Here is an 18,818-nt window from a genome sequence, read left to right as displayed (position 1 = left end):
CTACAGCACACTAGGCGGTACTGACCTTCCCAGCAAAAATAATTGTCCCAGCAGTACTGTGGCTTTTGCATTTTATCCCAGGAACAGGATTTTATTCCATCTTTGTACTCTTAAATGACAGGGGCCTCAGGCTCATTCTGAACTTCAAACTCTTTAACTCTTCAACTCTTGGTACGACAGGACAAATTCAGGATTCTGTCCCTGAGACAGGATCGCCCTTGGCATGATCACACATTGTTTAATGGTATTTTCGGAGCTGGAGCTCCACGGTGTCTGTTTCCATCTGCTGATTCTCCTTGCTCAACGGAGTTACTGTACTTCACAGTAGGGGCCCCAACACCACTTAAATATGTTACTGCTTTTGGTATTGGGACCACTGTTTATGTCTTTGCTAAGGTACATGTTGTGGTGATAGCCTCCTGCGGAAGGTCAAGAGTCCATATGTTTCCATAGTCGGGCGATTGGCTGGGTTCCCATGCACTGGTTTCATATAAACTGGGGAGCACCCTGACTGCTTCATCAGCTGGGATTCTCCATTAACCATCGCTAAACTACCTACAAAATATAAACACCATTCTGAACCTATTAACACTAAACAATTCTGTGTCACACCACTACTGTACTTTTCATCAGCCTACCCTGCTAGTGTGTCATACTAGGAAAATAATTTCATAGGTCGCATAGTATTTCTGAGACATAAAAAAGATTTTCACAAGTACTTCAAGAGCATCATTCTGTTTAAATAAAAAAAAACTCAACAATTTACTGTGTCACTGTTTATATGTACTTTTCATCAAAAAGGTGCTGGAGAGGGGCTTTCTATACCGTAAACTTCAGGTGTTATCATTAAATAACCCCTGTCATTGGTCAAATGAACCATTGATCGTTGATAAGGAGAAGTGAAAAGGAGCGTTCATCTACATCAAAACATACAAGCAATGAAATAACTAAAGACCTTCAGTACAGTCATTAAAAAGAGTTGTGTGCATTAAAGGGTTTTATTTTTCAATTTCTTAAGTTTTTATTATTTTATTCAATAATAACTAGTCTTTTATGCATCCACATTATAATTGAATATAATCAATATTTCAATATAAGGAAGAATTCAATAGTTGTCAAAGTAACAGTAAATATTGTAATAATATAGCAGGCATGTGCCATAAAGGAAGTTCCCTAATCTAAATTAAATTGGAATGAAAATAGAATGAGGTGTAAGTTCAGATACCCAGTAGAGAGTTTGAGAGTTATAAATGCCTAGATGTAAAGACTCTGCAAACCATTTTAAAAAAAAGTATTCCAGCTATAAATCAACAGACATCAAAAAATATGCTAAGCAACCTCCCACGTAGAGAGGTGTAAACTCTCAAAAAGCTCAAAGAAGGATCTCCAGCAAGCAAATGTGAGTGACAGAAGTCCCTCCTCTTGTCTAAAACACACACACTCATATAAACACAATATTCTAGATGATAGCATGTTTCTTTTCTTCACCAACAACTTCCAATCGGATTTTTAGCAAACTCTTGTGAGTAGGTCAACTCCTCAATTTCTTATGTCTGCACAATAGGCCATAGACACATGTCCTTAAAAAGATACTTCATCCACATTTTTCAGTTCAGACAGTTCTTCCCATGAATGATCCTTCCTGTTGTCTCCTCTTCTCTCAGTAAGAACCTCACTATCAGTGTCTAATATAAAACAAGTGCCTATTCACTAACAGAAGGCTTCTGGAAAGTTACAGCTTCTGCGGCAAAAGACAAAAACATTTTGTGCAAAACAACAGCTCAACATGAACAGCAGGCCATTCAATGGTAATGTAGTATTTCATTGTTAATATGGCATTGCCAATTAAGCTAACTTATGTCAGTATATTATTTTTTCTTCTACCTTCTACAAATTTGCGGCAGCAAAAGCCTTGTTCCACACCACTGCCACACTCTTTCTTTAACATCATTCCACCAAACAGATGCAAGATACTCCCAAGTTGCCATATGTGTAGGATCCCCCACCCAAAGTTCCCCATTTCAACACCACCACTCAAGTTCCTATGCCTGGCAATGAACCCGCTGCACCACCTTCTAGTGGTCTGCACTAAGTACTGGGAAAACTTGGGCACCCCAGGGAGGCCAAACCCACTGAAGGGTCTTTTCAAACTACCCTCCAGACATACAGGATCAGCAAATTATAATCAGTGTTTTAAACTTTGTGTGTCTGATGCACTGGCACTAGAAGGCTCCTTTTTGAGACAGTATCCTGGCCTTGATCAGCCATCCCCGTGCCGCCCAGAGAACACAGCCATTCCGCAGGTAAGTCAGCTACTTCTAACTGCCACTTCACACAATTTACTGGGATAGTAGTAAAAGGGCATCCCTTGGGCCACCACAACCTGTCATAACACGGAGGGAGGCTAAGTGGCCTTAATCAGGCAACAGTGCCAGAGATGACAGAAGCTCCATCCATATCCCCAATCATACTGTCCTTTCGAGTAAAGTACTTGAGGAGTAGTGCACATCCCTACACCCCCAAGTTCTTCTCCCCTCCATCCTCTTTCACCGCGACCAGGACCGCAGTACATCAAAGGGAATTGTAATTCACTAGTGTCCCCATAGGTGGTGGCCATCTTCAGCCAAACCCAGTCCTGAAAAATAGACCTCTTATAAAACATGAAAACAAAACACATTGAGTTCTCGTTTGAAATCCCAAAAGACTTACAGAAGTCATCTTGTTTGAGTGCTTTCGGATTACCACTGACTATAAAGAACTCGGGTACCTAACTTAGGTCTCTTTTTTCTTCAGCAAGACACCAATGGCTTAGTTTAATCCAGTCATTACTCCCATCACTTTTGTATTCCGAGGCTGATTTCACACGGAATTTAGTATCCAAGTGGGATTCCATTGTTGAACATGTGGTGCTTACATTCCCTGGATTCCTATGAGGCACTACTGTTTGTATGCCGTACTTCATCTTCCACACTGGAAGACGAATGTGTCACGATTTGAAGACCAGTACTGTCACAGCATTCTATCTCTCTGAGCCCATGCTAGAAAATGTCTATGTAGGGCTTTAGCATCACTTAACTGCCCTTCTACGTTGAGGAATTTTGTTCTCTAAACAGCCTCCTAACCTTCCTGCCTTCAACTAACCAACAATTCACACACCATCCTGTGAACTGGAAACCCCCTCCTAATCCTACATTGAATGTACAAATAGTACCAGTGAAAGCAATTCACCCCAACGAAGATGTGAAGCTTCTGAGGGAGGGTTATTCCTCCTGTATCCAACAATATCAAGCTTCAGAGAAAATGGCTTAAGTATAACATTTTAATATGAAAGCCAGAACACTGACATTATCTTCCCAAGTATGCCCGAAGCATGACACAACCCCTTCCAGTCCATACTTGCCACTAACAAAGCCTCAGAAATCCAAGGGGGCCACAGATGGAACATCACAACCTCTTGCACCGTCCCCAGGAAACTTAATATCAGTGTTTACAGTAAGGGTTCCATCTTGACACAAGTCAGTGATGGAAACCAGTTAGCTATTAATGATCTCTTCCAGAGTCTCAAACATGCCAAACTGAACACGGGTGATCCTGAGTTTTTTAAGACTCCCACTCAACACCTAGCAAAAATGTTTGTCCTCACTATACCTCACAGCCTTTGTTGGACACTCGCATTGCCCCCTCTCTACCTTCAAATGACGCAGTTCAAGCCACCGCTCCCTTATCTTAAAAATAGGCTAATGAACACCAAATCAGCCTTTGAGGCACACCCTGGCATTCACAACCCTCTGCCTCAACCTAAATGACATTTAGCTGTCTTCACCGAAATGCGGTTTGAAGACAGCACATTCATCATCCTCAGTGATCCCCTCTCTCCTTGCCACAAAATCATATTAAGGAATAGAGAAGACAAATCAGGCAGAGAAGTATTTACGCTCTAAGCTAACAGTCATCATTACATTCTGATCTTTTGAGTGCCTAGTGGCCTTCTTCACCATTAACTGCAATAGCTTTCATCACCAAGCAAATTCCGATCATGTGAGACTTTAATTTGTTAATTGACAAACTACGTGCTAAACTCGCTAACAATCTGCTCATTAATAATGGGTCTCTTTTCTTTAACAAGTTTGCAAGGGGCCATGCACACAGCGGAGGCACAAACTAGGCCTTATGTTTTTGCATTCTGTTCAAAATCTCTAAACTAACAGGGCTAATCCAAGCATGATGTGATTGCCCTTTTGTCTCCATCAACTTTTAAAATCTGTCACATAAATACGTTTTACTCCATTGCAACTACACCCTTGATCTTCACCAGCCACCCGGGAAATATTAGCACAGAGCTTGTTGATCAGCCAGTATGCTACCAAATACAATTATATGCATCAGCAGCTCTATAAACACTGGTGGGCAAGCGCTAGAGAACACATTTTCTGTTCTAGGCGTACTAATTCTCACCAAACTCAGAAAACGCAAGGTGGGCTTGAAATGCTTGAACAAATGATTCGTTGTGAAACTTTCTGAACTGAAAAGCACTAGCTGAAACTTAAAACAGCAAAGGCATAAGACACAGACAGAAGAGACCAAAATCCACTACAAGAGAAACAGTAGCGCTCATCAAAACTATCAAGAAAACCAAAAATGCTTATTATTATATGAAATGTATATCACCAACATTTGGAACCTATCAGAATCTCCCTTGAAGTGCAACTGAACCCAGTCCATCTGACCTTTCCCTCTATAATCCTCCTTAAATTACTGAAATCAGTTGTGAGGTTTATTTCTGCTTTTGATGGAAAATCTCGAGGTTTGACTTCTTCTTGATCTTGAGGATGCAAGGCTAGAAAAAAGGCAAGCAGTGGAGCTCAAACTCCTACATGTAGTGTGATGTTTAAAAGCACTTGTGAATGAAGGATGGTTCTCTACGATTATAAACATGATGGGATATGTATAGTGTCTTGAAGGTGACAGGCTTTCAGACCGGAAGCCCCAGGTAAGGTCAGAAAATGAGATATGATGCAAGGCCTTCTGCTGAGGTCAAACCTAATCCTGATGGCCGAGTTGATTAAACTGAAGCCTTTGAGTGGGGCTTTCCTAACAACATAGAATTTATGTGGTCTAATTTGCAATGATGGACGACTGGCCATGTGTTTTTGTATAGGAATAAGGCAGGAATGAAAGAATCGTTATCCTTGAAACCTTATAAACTCTGAAGAATCTATGAACAATGATTTGTCAGGCCACAAGGCTGTATCGTTCTTCAAAACATCTTTGAAGCGCTACAAACAAGTGGAAACAAAACCAAAGGAAATCTGGATCTATTGCATCAGAGACTCATATCCCTTGTCTGGAAATCTCTTGAAGGACAGCAATTCTAAACATCATAAATTAACCGACAACACTTCTACAAAAGTATTGCAAAGAACATTGAAAAATTAACCGCTGACCTTTTTTCAGCGTGGCTTCTGATCAAAGTTAGCACTGAAACAGCAGCTCTTCAAATGCTTACCAACATTCTCAAACTATTGAAGACAGCCATACATGCCTCCTGGTTTTTCTTGACTTATTAGCTTCTTTTGACATTTTTAACTATGATACACCTCTTGCCGTCCTATCCATCAGAACATTACTAGAGGGTCAAGTACAGACATTGTTATTGTTCTTACAGTCACCAACATTTAAATTTGTAGGTAACATTGGCAAAGCCAATAGATCTGCCTGTGGCAAACCAGCAATTTTGTTATCTATATCTTTTTTGGCAAACGTATGTAAAATATATCAAAAGGGTAAAGGCAATAAATCTTTTAAAGGTGGGTTGCATATGTCTGCAAAAACTGTAAATAGAAAATTACCCTTTGCAAAAATAACCAAAAAAGAAATGAAATGAAAATAGAGAGTAGCCTACCAGACCTAGCACTGAAATTGACTATTTTCTTGGTAGGTGTGCACATGTGCAAAAACAAAGTGCTGTCACTCACAGTGAAGAGAGCCAGTGGCTGAAGTGGGTTGACCAATTGTCCCATGCCATTGGTTGTGGTGGCCGAAGGCAAAATGTGAATTACACTTGAACAGATCAGTGAATTAAAAGAGTCGACTGAAAGCCCCGCTCTTTGTAAATATCTCTATAGTTTTTTGAAACTATAAGGTTGTCGAGACAGGTGAAACTGCAGGGTACCCCCAACTATAACTGCACACCTACAACCCAACTCACATAACTGAACTTAGTACAGTGGGTGTGTTCCTTCTCCCTAAACCTTAACTTATTGAAACAGATTTTCTTCGCCGCGCTAAAGGAAACATTCCACCTGTGCAATTTTGGCCAGATCATATATTTTCTAGACCTATCTCCCACATTGTTTTTCTTAATTAAATATGTTGACTTTCTTGTTGACCGAAGAACAACTGGTATCCCATATTCAAACAGACTAAAACTGCCTGCTTCCAGATATTCGCACTCTGGGAAGTCAGTGGTACAAAATATGGCTTTCTCGTTCTAATACAGCTGCAGTGCTCTTTTAGCCAGCCTCTTCACAGCAACTCTAGTACTTCTCAAAGTCTTTCTCCATGCTACAGGACATCTTGCCAAATATACAGTGAATTGTAAAGCATCACTCCTATTCTGAGACTTCCAGTGGTTTGTCCTCGAAGCCAGAACACACTTCAAAATGAGTGCATCAAACAGAAAGCACTTTAACATGGTCTGGCTAGTAATCTGAAAAATAAACTCCATATCACTGGAAGAGAAGAGAGATTAAGGACGAATCCAGCACCATACTGGAAATACCAAAGATTAACATTTCAAAAACATAACTGGGCCTTCTCTTGCCCAGCTTCCAGACTCTGGGAATTGCCTCACAGAAGAACTCACTCAGCTTGAATTTGAATGCCTTCCACCAAATGCTAAAAATGTACCTATTCTTCTGTTCCTCAAGATCACTGTATACTACTCTAGTGTGTGAATTACTACACTGACTAGGTGGCTGTTTCTGCGCTATAGAGATATCCATAACTTCTTTTTTTAAATGTAAACCTTAATGAGATCTGTAAATGCAGAAGGAGATTGCGTAAAATGTTTAAAATCCATCTTTCATATACTTATAGTGAGGAGACATCTCTTGGTGTTTCCTGTTGTAGGAAATATAGAGAGAAATTGTAGTTCAAAAAATTCTATAGAGAAGGAAGATAAAGAGGAGGAGCCTGGAAATAGAACAAGAGTTGAGAGAAAAAACGGTGGCAGCTGGAAAGTTGAAGAAATAGCTGACAGAAAGCAAAATACAAATACATATGTTTGTTCTCCTGTGCCCTATTAAATTTGGTGTTTACACTTAGAATGAGATTGTATAATTTAACTATGCTTTTTTGATGTAACTATATCATATTGAATATATGTATAAGAAGGCTTGTGCACACATTTACACTAAGCATGTTCTTTGTTCAGATAAATGCCGGCGAACACATTGACGTCATCCCACATCAGTTATTAAGAAAGTACATTGGGTATGCTCGCCAGTATGTGCACCCAAAGCTTTCCCTGGAGGCTGCACAAGTGCTCCAAAACTTCTACCTTCAACTTCGGAAACAAAATCAAGGAGTGGACAGCACGCCTATCACTACAAGACAATTGGAGTCGTTGATTCGTCTGACAGAGGTACCTTTCTTATTGAAATACAGTAATTGATGTGTGAAAAACTATGAAACCAACAAACCTTGCAACTATGCCTTCTGTACCAGCTACCCTAATTTGTTTGAGGAAACACTCAACCTGCTTAAATAACAGAGTTTGTTGCAGAAGTATATATAGAAATGTTTTGTGAAGGGAGTTTCGTCATGCTGATCATTGTGTGCACAAACACATCATGAGCTAATTTGCTAAAGCCTATGTAATGTACTGGTGGGAAATAGATCGGGAACTCCCATTTGTCACATTCCTATGCCCATTCCTTCAATATTCCCTACAGGTAAATAGGGCAGTTAAGCTCACTTCTATGTAAATGGACCAATAATGTTTTCCTAATTAGACGTCACTCTAGAAAACTATTCTGCATGGGATGAAGTGCCTGACTGTACATTATAAAAATATTTCAAGTGACCGAAGAGTACCATGACCAACGGCAAAAAAGAGCTGATGGAAGGGTTGTTTAATAAAATCACAGAACTGTGAAGTGATTTGTAATATCAGGTGAGGGGTATTTTATTTCTTATAATGCCTGTTCACACTATCACCCTCCCCCTACCATCTTTTAAATCTTTGGTCTCTTTCCTTGAGGTACTATTGTGGAAAATGTGGTGGATAGAGCTGAAATCTGCACTGTGAAAATTAATTACCAAAGTGCATTTCAAGACGGTGAATAGAAATAAACAATTAAAATACTTCTTTTCATCTTACCCCACCCACTTCCTCCTTATGTCCCCTGCAGCACCGCCTTAGGCCCAGAACCCAATTCCAGGCATCCCCAATGTACATGTCTTTTGACAGATCCTGCCTATTCAGCAAAAAAGCGGACTCGGATCTGGAGTATTTTAGTAGGAGCTGAGCTATAGTGGTCTTCTTGGGCCTTTTGCCACCAGTTCTGCATTCTCGTTAACAGTTTCTCAGTTTTTAGTGGTATGCCAGAGGCTTGGCGTGTCGGCAGCGCCAGTCTCCACTGCCTACACAACAGCCCTTTCGAGGTCAGGGCCAGCGCTCCAACTGACAGCGTTCAGGACATCATGAACAGCGCAAGTCTCAGTCCTGTGAACTACCAACAACAACCTCAAAACATCTTCAGTACATTCTTAGTGTCCCACAACCACCCTTCTCCAGAGGTGGCATCACGTGAAACAAATAGGTCCTTTGGGCTTATGCCATGCCATTCCAGTTTGACTTGCTGCACCTACACCCTATAGAGCATCTTTCTGAGGATCCCTGTCCGTTTTGTCTCAAGAAGTGCAGGCTCTTTTGGCCAAAGGAGCCACCTTGAGGGTGCAAATCTTGTAAGTTGGGACTGGATCCTTGTACTGAAGAAAGATGGAGGCCTTCACCCTCTCAGCGTCTTATTGAAAAATGACAACTTCAGGATGCTCACGGTGACCAAGGTTCAATCTGCTTTGGACCTGCAGGATGCCTTTTTCCATATCTTCATCTTGCATGCCCACCGACGCTACCTGCGATTTGAGGTGGGCCACAAGCATTTTAAGTATGGCCTGCACCCATACAGTATCACTAATGTCTTGAGTGTTCTCAATGGTGATGGGATGGTCACTTCCCATCTTAGGAGGTCGAGGGTATCAGACTTTCCCTACCTCGACGACTGCCTGTTGAAGACGGAATCACCACAGTCAGTCGTGGACCACCTCCAGAAGGCAATGAACCTCTTTACATCTCTGGAGCTTACAGCTAACTTGCAAGAGTCATACCTGACCACTTCAAAGAGGCTTCCTCTAATCAGAGCCATCATGGATGTGGTGTGTTTTCGGGCCTTCCCTCTGCATCAGTCAGTGTAGAACATTTGGGCTATGATACAGACGTTTTCGGTGTCAGTCCTGGGTCTCAGTGAGGATGGCTTTACGGTTTCTTCGTCTACTGGCTTCCTGCAACCTGCTTGAGGACCATGTAAGATGGCATATGTGAGCGCTGCAGTGGGATCATAGCTCTCAGTGGGCCCAGCTCCAAGGGAACCTCTCTGATTCCATCAAGGTTTTGCAGGAGACTGCAAAAAAGTCTGCTTCGTTGGTAGCTTGATCGCAATTGGACCAGTGCCATACCCAGAGTTGACAGTGATGTAGGATGTGTTGCAGCTGAGCTGGGGAGGTCATCTGGGAGAGGTGGAGATCAGGGGACCGTGGTATCCGTCGGAGACATGCCTTTTCATTAGGTTGCTGGAGTCGTGGGCAATTGGCTTGATGTTGAAGGCCTACCCGTCAACCATCAAAGGGAGACTGGTGCAGGTCTTCAAAACAACAATACTGCCATTTGGTACTACAACAAGGAGGGCTGATGGCATCCATTGTCCTGTGCCAGGAGACTCTGCGCCTCTGGATCTTTCTGGGTCGTCAAGACATTTCCCTACACGTGAACCACCCGGTGAGATCCTTGTACAGTAATGAGGACTGACTCACTCGGCTAGGCCTGTTGGATTACAAGTGACAGTTACACTTGCAGCTAGTGTATGGCTACCTCTAGCGCTGGTCTTTCGCTGCATTGGCAGCAGCCCTGACATTCTGGACACAGGGCATTTGAGCCCCTTTCACTTGGCCATTGGACCAGGGGGTCCTGGTGGTGTATAGGGCGCCAGGCCCCATTGTGTATTTGTGGTGTTAGGAAATGTATTTCTTGTAGTTTGATTTTCAGACCCTGTTCTGGCCACCTCTAAACTGTGATGATTTTGTGGTTGTCGTGCATACTTGGGGTTATGCTAGTGAAATTATGTTCCACCCTGTGCTTTTTGCCCATAATGCAGGTGATACGTAGGAGGTGGGTGGCTAATATTAGACTGTTGAGATTTTGGGCGTATAATGCGTTTGACACCTATTGTGATGCTGTGCTTTATATGGTTTATATCTCAGGATGATAAGTACAGTGATTTACCTCTTACACCACTCCATCTGCAGTCCTATCTTGTTGAATCAGCCTTGTTCTGAAGTATCAATCTATCCCTAATCGCCTCACTTTCCCGTCTCCTCAATAACTCAGGATCCGTCACCCGACGCCTGGATTTTGTGCCCCCCTCTTGCACTCATTCTTCTCCTCACCACCACCGTCCTAGTAACACCCTTCCCTCATCCCCACCACCCGCCTCCTCCACAATTTCCCAACATGGCCACCGCTCGAATTAAGTCTGGAATTAATTGCTACAAAATCATCTACCCTCCTAACCTGACCAAAACTGCAGCAAAACGTTTCAAGCATAACACCATTGAATGTTTCCCTGATTCCCTTTTTGTCGATCAGTTTTACAATGGTCGGGATGGGGGCTCAAAAACGATCTAATTTTCTTCACGCACGACATACCCTCTTGGTCTACCAGCTTTTACAATTCCTTTAAAGTCACCTCCTCCTCCTCTATCCCTCATGGGAAACAGCTAAAAATGTCCCCCTCTGCGGGCTTTAACGGCTCCCTGACTATCTCACTCTATAACAACGGCACTGTTATGATACAAGCCAAAGACACCTATCTCTCTCTCTTTGACCGCCTCTTCCCTTCCCTACTCCCCTCCCCTGAGACCGGGCTATCCCTTGACTCTCCATCCAGCTCCACCAATTACTCCCTTTCTCCTCCCTTGACCCCCCCACTCTCCAACAGGCTGCACCCTAGGGAGGCACAGGCCGACCCTCTTCTCTCCCCTCGGACCTCCCCTCCTATTCTTCCCCCCTCACAGTTTGCCTCCCCTCCTATTCTTCCCCCCTCACAGTTTGCCCCTCCCCTCTTCACTTCAGCATTACCTCTAGCTAACACGCTCCTCGTCCATTCTGCACCGTCCCGGCACTCCATTCTCATCTCCTCCCCCCTATCCCTTTCGGCCACCCCCCTCCATAGACCACCTCTCCTCCAGCCCTCTCCCCTTGTCTATGTTCCCTACGTTCCCCTTGTTCCCTCCTCCTCTCTGCTTTTCCACCCACTCCTCCCCTCACTTTGTTCCCCGATTTCCCCACAACTACATTCCATCTCTCTCCCTCCCCACTCTCCTTCAGCAATGCTGTACTACCCCCTTTCCTCCCCGGGTAACCCCTTCCCTCCCTCGGTCCGAGCAGAATCACCTCCTTTCTTCAACTTCCCTTTCTCCCAGTCCCCCCCACTCTGCCTGATACCCGCTCCCTCACAGCCACCTCACTTAGCGACCAGGACCTATCCAACCCCCTCCCCTCCCTTCCTTCCAAACCTCCCTAATCCCTATGACTCCTCCCCTCTCCTTCCGCCCCACCGCCCCACTCCTCTCCTTCCGCCCCACCGCCCCACTCCTCTCCTATCGCCCCCTAATTTTGCCCTTAAGACCTATCCTTCTTGCAATGCCAACAACGACAACTCTCCTCTCACCCCTGATGCACCAACTCCTGCTCTCTTCCAAAACCTTTCCCCACCTCTGAACCCTATACCCCTACTCCCCTCCCGTTCCCCCACCTCTCCCTGCCGTACACTGCCTAGTGCACCCCCTCCTGTTTCCTTCGAGCCACCCAACATGCCGTGCTCTCCCTCACTCTCTCTGGAAAATAAGCTAGGCTCTCTAATCACCGCCATCTCCCAACTTGAAGCAACCATTTTAGTTTTAAGCTCCAAGATCTCGACTTTCCCACACACCTCAATTCCTTTGACAACCACTCACCCTTCCACGAGATGCACCTCACCCCCACATCCCATTATAGCTAAGCATAGCCTGTCTGCAAATCCACACAAGCACTCGAATGCCACCCTTCCTTCACTTTCACTTCCCAGTAACCCTGTTATCTACTCTATTTCGACCATCTCCTCTGTCAGAACCACTCGCCCACCTAAATCCCGAGCGCCCTCATATAAGTACAATATCCCTATCACCCCTCATAGCCCAAGTGCCCCCATCACCAAAACAGTTGTGTCAGAGCTGCGCTGTTTGCTCCACAACTGCAGATCTGCAATAAAACACAAACTTGAAATCTCCGATACCATCAACTTGCACAATATTGACATGCTCTTCCTCACAGAGACCTGGTTCAACGATACCTCTCACTCTATGTTTGATCTCCTGGTACCCACAGGCTATTCTATACTTAGAAATGACAGAATTGACAAAGTTGGGGGAGGTGTTGCAGTCATCTTTAGAAACTCCCTTCAACTTAAGGCTCTTCCTAACAGCTCCTTCCACACTTTTGAATGCCTATCTCTTGAGCTTCAATTGCACCACCGCGCACCTCTCAGATTCCATGTTATTTACCATCCACCTGGTAGCAGCCCTTCGTTTATGGAGGAACTCACGGACTGCATCAGCGACCAATACACGCAAAGTGACAATCAGATCTTCGTGGGTGACTTCAATGTCCATTGGGGCTCGCCTCAAGACACCTATGCGAATCTGCTGGCCACCTTCCTCTCTGCAAACGATCTTAGCCAACACTGCACAGAAACAGCACACTCTAAAGGCTCAATCCTGGACCTTGTTATTTCTAAAGCAGGCTTGCTGACTATCGCTACCCCTATCCATGTAGACTGGTCAGACCACCTCCTCATCCCATTCTCTATTCACCTATCACACTCTATAACTCTTGGCCAGCCCAAGAGGGCTACTTCCTGGTTCCGTGACACTAAAAATATTGACCTCAGCACCCTCTGTGACTCTGCTTTGCTATCACTTCCAAGGCTAGACCCGGACCTAGATGTTAACGAACTCACCTCCCAATGCCTCACAGTCCTTGCAGTCGAAATCAATAATGTCGCTCCGCTCCAAAGCAAAAAGAAAAGGCCCACTCCCTCGGCACCTTGGTTCAACAAATCCCTCTATCAAGAAAGGAAGTTCCTAAGAGCCCTTGAGAAACAATGGAGACAAGCGCCCTCCACTGAAAATTTGGCCACTCTTCGTTTAGCAAGATCCAAGTACCACAAGCTCATCTTCCTTGGAAAAGCGTCGCACTACAAATCCCTCCTTGACTCAGCCAAAAATAGACCCAAAAAACTATTCGACCTCATCAAGAACCCAAACAGCTCTCACCCAACCTCCAAATTGGAAGATTCCACCAAGAAAGCAGCGGAATTCGCTGTATTCTTTGACGAAAAAGTAAAATCACTTGTAGATCAGGTCATTCATCCTACCCCTACAGAGGAGCGCAAATCCTTAACCATTTGGCAAAACTTTGACCCCATCTCTGACGATGCTCTCCTTAAATGCATCCTCGATACAAAGCCCTCTAACCACTCTCTTGACCCCATCCCTAGTGCCATTGCCATTGACTTCTATACTAATTCTCTTTCCTATTGGACCACTCTGGTCAACCTCTCCCTCAGTCAAGGCTCCCTTCCTGTTTCCTTCAAAACTGGGCAGGTCACCCCTCTGCTTAAAAAACCCACTGCTGATGCGAACGACCTCAACAATTACCGTCCCATCACTAACCTACCCTTTCTTGCAAAAATCACAGAAAAATGTGTAGCGAAACAACTCTCTCGCCATATCAAGGAAAATGATCTTCTTGACAATTTCCAGTCCGGCTTCATTCAAAACTGCAGCACTGAAACAGCCCTGCTGCTAGTGATTGATGACGCGCTGCGGATACTCGATTCAGGGGAGTTGTGTCTTCTAATTCTTCTCGACCTTTCTGCAGCCTTTGACACTGTCAATCACAACACTCTCCTTAACACTCTTCAACAGAGAATGGGCATGGAGGGCACTGTGCTCAAATGGTTTGCCTCCTTCCTCTCTGATAGATCCCAAATGATCAAAATAGCGAACAGTCTTTCAGCTCCTTTAGCGGTCAGTCAAGGTGTTCCTCAAGGCTCCATACTTGCACCCACACTGTTCAATCTCTATTTAGAACCGTTGGGAAATCTCCTGAGTAAATCCGGGATCCACTATCATCTATATGCGGATGACACTCAGATCTACCTCAAGGTGGCCTCCACTCACGATCTCTCCTTCCTTAGCTCTACTCTCGACTCCATTCAAAACTGGATGGTAACTCATCAACTGATCCTGAATCCCTCCAAAACAGAATTCCTCCTCCTCTCCTCCTCACTTTCTCATCCCCCAGTGCAAACATGGATGGATCAGATCAATCTAATGAACAATAAGCCCATCATTGTCGAGAGCGCAAAATCCCTTGGTGTCACTCTCGACAAAAAACTCAATCTACTCTCCCACATCGACTCCATTGCAAAGTCTGCTCGACACCAACTGCGCCTTCTTTGGGGGATTCGTCGCTTCTTCCCGGAGCATGACCTTAAAACCCTGGTCCAATCGCTGGTTCTCTCCAGATTGGACTACTGCAACTCTCTTCTTACTGGCCTTCCCAAATCCCACCTTTCCCCCCTGAAGTCTATTCTCCATTCAGCAGCTCGTTTCATATATGGGGCCAAAAGAAGCGACCACATCACACCCATTTTATCCACCCTCCGTTGGCTTCCCATAGAGGCAAGATCTATCTACAAAACTGCATGTATCACCCACAAAGCCTTGCACTCCTCCTCCCCTCGCTACCTGGTGAATAAACTGAAACTCTCTGGGGGCTCCAGACCATCACGTAATGCAGAAAAGTTACTGCTTGAACCTCCCATTTTCAAGAAGGAAAGATCGATGGCCCAATCCTTTTCAGGCAACGCGGTGAGAATCTGGAACTCACTTCCGCCTCAGCTTCGGACCACCACCTCTTCCCAGGCCTTCAAAACTGACCTCAAAGCTCTCCTCCTTCAAAGACACTTCCAAATTTAATTCTAGTTCTCTGTTTCCTGAAGGAAGTCCTTCCATTATAGGAAATTCTGTTCTCCACGCCTATAGAAGTGCCTTCCCAGGGTGTTTTTGTGTTTTGAGTGTCTGCCATTTAGTGCAGTTTTATACCTCTACCTGTATTTTGTACTCTTTTGTATCTTGCACACGGCACCTTTCCTTTTACAACGTATCATTTGCTACCTCTTATATCTTGTTTACTTTTGATACATGCACAACGGCCACCACTGCCTCATGTAACGGAACTATTGTTTGAGTGTTTTGAGTGTCTACCATTTATTGCAATTTTTTTTTACCTTTACTCGTACTTTATGTGCTCTTGTAACCTGCACACGTCACTTTTTCCTTTCGTAACGTATCGTTTGCTACCTCGTGGACTTTTTTGCTCTTGATACTTGCACAATTTTCACTATTGCCTCATGTAATGTAACGTTTGTTTTTGTAACAGGCTCACTTGTAATTCTTCTCCTCTTGTATCTCTACTTTGCCTATTGTGAAGCGCTCTGACACCCTCGGGTATAGTCCGCGCTATATAAAAACGCATTAAATAAATAAAAATAAATAAATGGGGAGCCCCTTGGCACCTCTATTCATGAAGATTTAACTAGCAGCAGTTGATTTACTTTGATCTTCTTTCCAAATCACTGGTTATAATTAGATTTCAAAAAGGTTTGCAACATATGTTTCTGACAAAACCCTTTGCTATGCACCAATGTGACCTAAGTTTGGTTCTTGACTTCATAATATGTACTCCTTTTGAGCCCATGCACAGTTGTCGACTACGCCGCTTGGCCTTGAAAGGTCTTTCTGGTTGCAATAACATCACCCAGTCTTGCGAGTGAACTTCACGCCCACTCAATCCATCGGCCTTATGCCACTCTTTTCCAGACAATCTGGTGTTGAGAATCTAAGCTGCATTCCAGCCAAAGAAAGTGACACCTTTTCATGTCGGAATCAGCCATCACTCTTCCGATGTTCTTTGCTCTGCTTCATCTCTTGAAAGAGGAGGAGAGACTCTACTACTTGGACCTCACCTGAGCGCTGAGCTTTTACTTATGTTGTACCAAGGACCATCAAGTGGACGATCAGTTCTTTGTTGGGTTCCCTGGAGCAAAAAAAAGGCAAGGTGGAGCAGAAGTGGATCATATTACAAAGCATCGTCCTATGTATTTAGATTTGCTATGCATTAAGTAAGAAGCAGCCTCATTCCGCCAGAGCAAAGTCTACTACCACTGTATTGCCACACAGTGTGTCTGTTCTGAATATCAATCAGTCAATCAACTTTATTAAAAAAAAAACATAAAAGTTGTATTAAAATACAGAATCTCAGATCAGAATTCAATCAGCTTATACATACAAAAACAATTGGTTCAATACTAATAGCACAGACAAAATATAAAAAATCAAGTCAAATCACATATCAAATTCAGAGATATCCAAATAAATAAATAAAGCATACAAATATTTATCATGCACTAATTCATACCTTTTCCTTAGTTGTAAAACTGTGCATATAAAGTTTAATACTGCACAGCTCATTTATTGGTTCTCAAGACGTAGTAAATATATCATGTCTTGCTTTTTAATAACATCTAATGGTGGATGCCCGCAGAATTGAGACTAAAAACCTTTTCCATAAACTACTAGTTAAAGTGCAAAATAATGTAAGATGAGTAGTATTTTGCTGAGAAGAGTTGTCACAAGGACATTTTGGCAGGCTTTCAACCCAGCTTCCTTAACAGGGGAAGGCTTCCAAAAAGTGCAAAGTGCTAAGACAAAAGCGAGTCAAATTAAAGTTTTGTTGTGAATAACATTTGGTAGTCACGTAGGGTTCTATACTAAGGGAAGTTATGAGGGAACCATACGAGACTACACTCGGCATTGTTCTGTCCTTTCCTTGAACACTGGTTTAAAAACAATCTTCTAATCCTTAATTTGCTATTTTTATCAGTCTGCTCAGGATTAAAGAAATCTTCTGGGACCCTAAACTCTGACGTAAACTGTTTGATATAAGTAACCCAAGGGATTTTTAGTGAATTATTCAGCTCTTCGCAGTCTTTTAGTATTAGTCTGGAAATTGTCGCCTCTCGAGAAAGCCAAATTCTAATCCATCATAATAGAGGGGCTAATTGTATGTTATTTACCCCTAATTCGGTGTGACATATGTGAGGGCTGGTGGGTACCAAAAGGAGTCTGTGTAGAAAAGCATTTTGCACTCCTTGAAGAGCACCAGAATTAACATGCCCACATATACCCACTCCATATAAAGCTACTGGAAAACACTTGCTGCTAAACAACTTTAGCATCACCCTTGGAGGTCTGTGTCTGAGCTAGTTGGTAAAGCAAAAAATCGCCTTTGTCTTCCTTGCAAATTACTGCACTCTGGTATGGCTTGGATACCTTCACTGCAACGAGGTTTCAAGCATAAGACCCAAATAATTAAACATAGAGGCCTCACTGGCCTCTGCCCCTCCCCCCAATAAAATGGGACTTAGATGTCATGTTTTTCGGTCCACTCGTCATAGTAAAAGATTTGCTAAAATGTACCTTTAAATCAAGATCACTCATAAAAGTCCTAAAAGCATCTATTAAAATCTGAAGGGCATTTGCAGTTCTGGCTAAAAGTACTGCATCGTAAGCATATAGCAAGGTTTGGTTCAGACGTTTCCCAGCCTGGGGGCACATTGGCGCCATGTTGAGCAAGAAAGAATTCCATAACATTAATGTACAATAAAAAGAGAAATAGGGCTAGGACACAATGATGCCATAAGTAGCGCTTGGAGCACAGTGAGGGTGTACATTCTCCATTTGGGCCATATCTAATTCTGACTACAATAGCCATATGTGAGTTCTTCAATAGAATGATGAAGGCCTCTTCCACTCCCATGATTTCTAACATAACCCATAGTTTGGAACGATTACATTGTCAAAGGCACAAGAGGGCTTCATATAAGACCTATGTAGTGAACCTTACCTGGCCTTGACATACTTTCCTGTTATTAAGGAAAAATTAAGAGACTGTTTGACTGTGCCGATGCCCAGCTAAACGCTGTATTAGCCCTCAGATAAAAGAGTTTCCGTTGGCCCAGTCCTCCAGTCTTTGTAAATAAAAATATCTGTCTGGCAACTACATGGGCATCAATGCACATATTGACAAAGGACTGTTGTCTTGACAGTCCAGTCCATCAGGACGTACACTTTGCCTGTTCGGTCCTTTAGAAGATTTTGACTTGAACTGTTTTACAGACTGTCCACGTTAGAAGATACTGCTTTGGTATCTGTTCGCAAGGTGGAGAGTGTGCTGTTAGACTTACCACCCGAATGAGTGTTAACAAAGGTAAATAACTTGTTCTTATAGCATTTGCTCAATTTTAATCTGAGTGCAGCTCTGCTTTGCTGATAAATGTGGGAATCCTCTATTTAAGATTCTGTATGTATAA

The 18,818-nt window shown here is 43.4% G+C and overlaps 1 protein-coding gene across 1 annotated transcript in view; it reads left to right on the top strand.

Annotated features, from left to right (window-relative positions):
- The window catches only part of MCM8 (minichromosome maintenance 8 homologous recombination repair factor), a 376,705-nt gene that overhangs the window by 243,597 nt on the left and 114,290 nt on the right, over positions 1–18,818 (top strand). The window contains exon 16 of the mRNA XM_069234156.1: positions 7,436–7,645. Within this exon, the coding sequence (XP_069090257.1) occupies positions 7,436–7,645 (210 nt within the window). The remainder of the gene's footprint in view (positions 1–7,435; positions 7,646–18,818) is intronic.

The sequence above is a fragment of the Pleurodeles waltl genome, chromosome 5, assembly GCF_031143425.1.
Source record: "Pleurodeles waltl isolate 20211129_DDA chromosome 5, aPleWal1.hap1.20221129, whole genome shotgun sequence".
NCBI classification, from domain to species: domain Eukaryota; kingdom Metazoa; phylum Chordata; class Amphibia; order Caudata; family Salamandridae; genus Pleurodeles; species Pleurodeles waltl.
The sequence above is the reverse complement of the archived record's forward strand: the minus strand, read 5'-3'. Positions and strand labels throughout refer to the sequence as shown.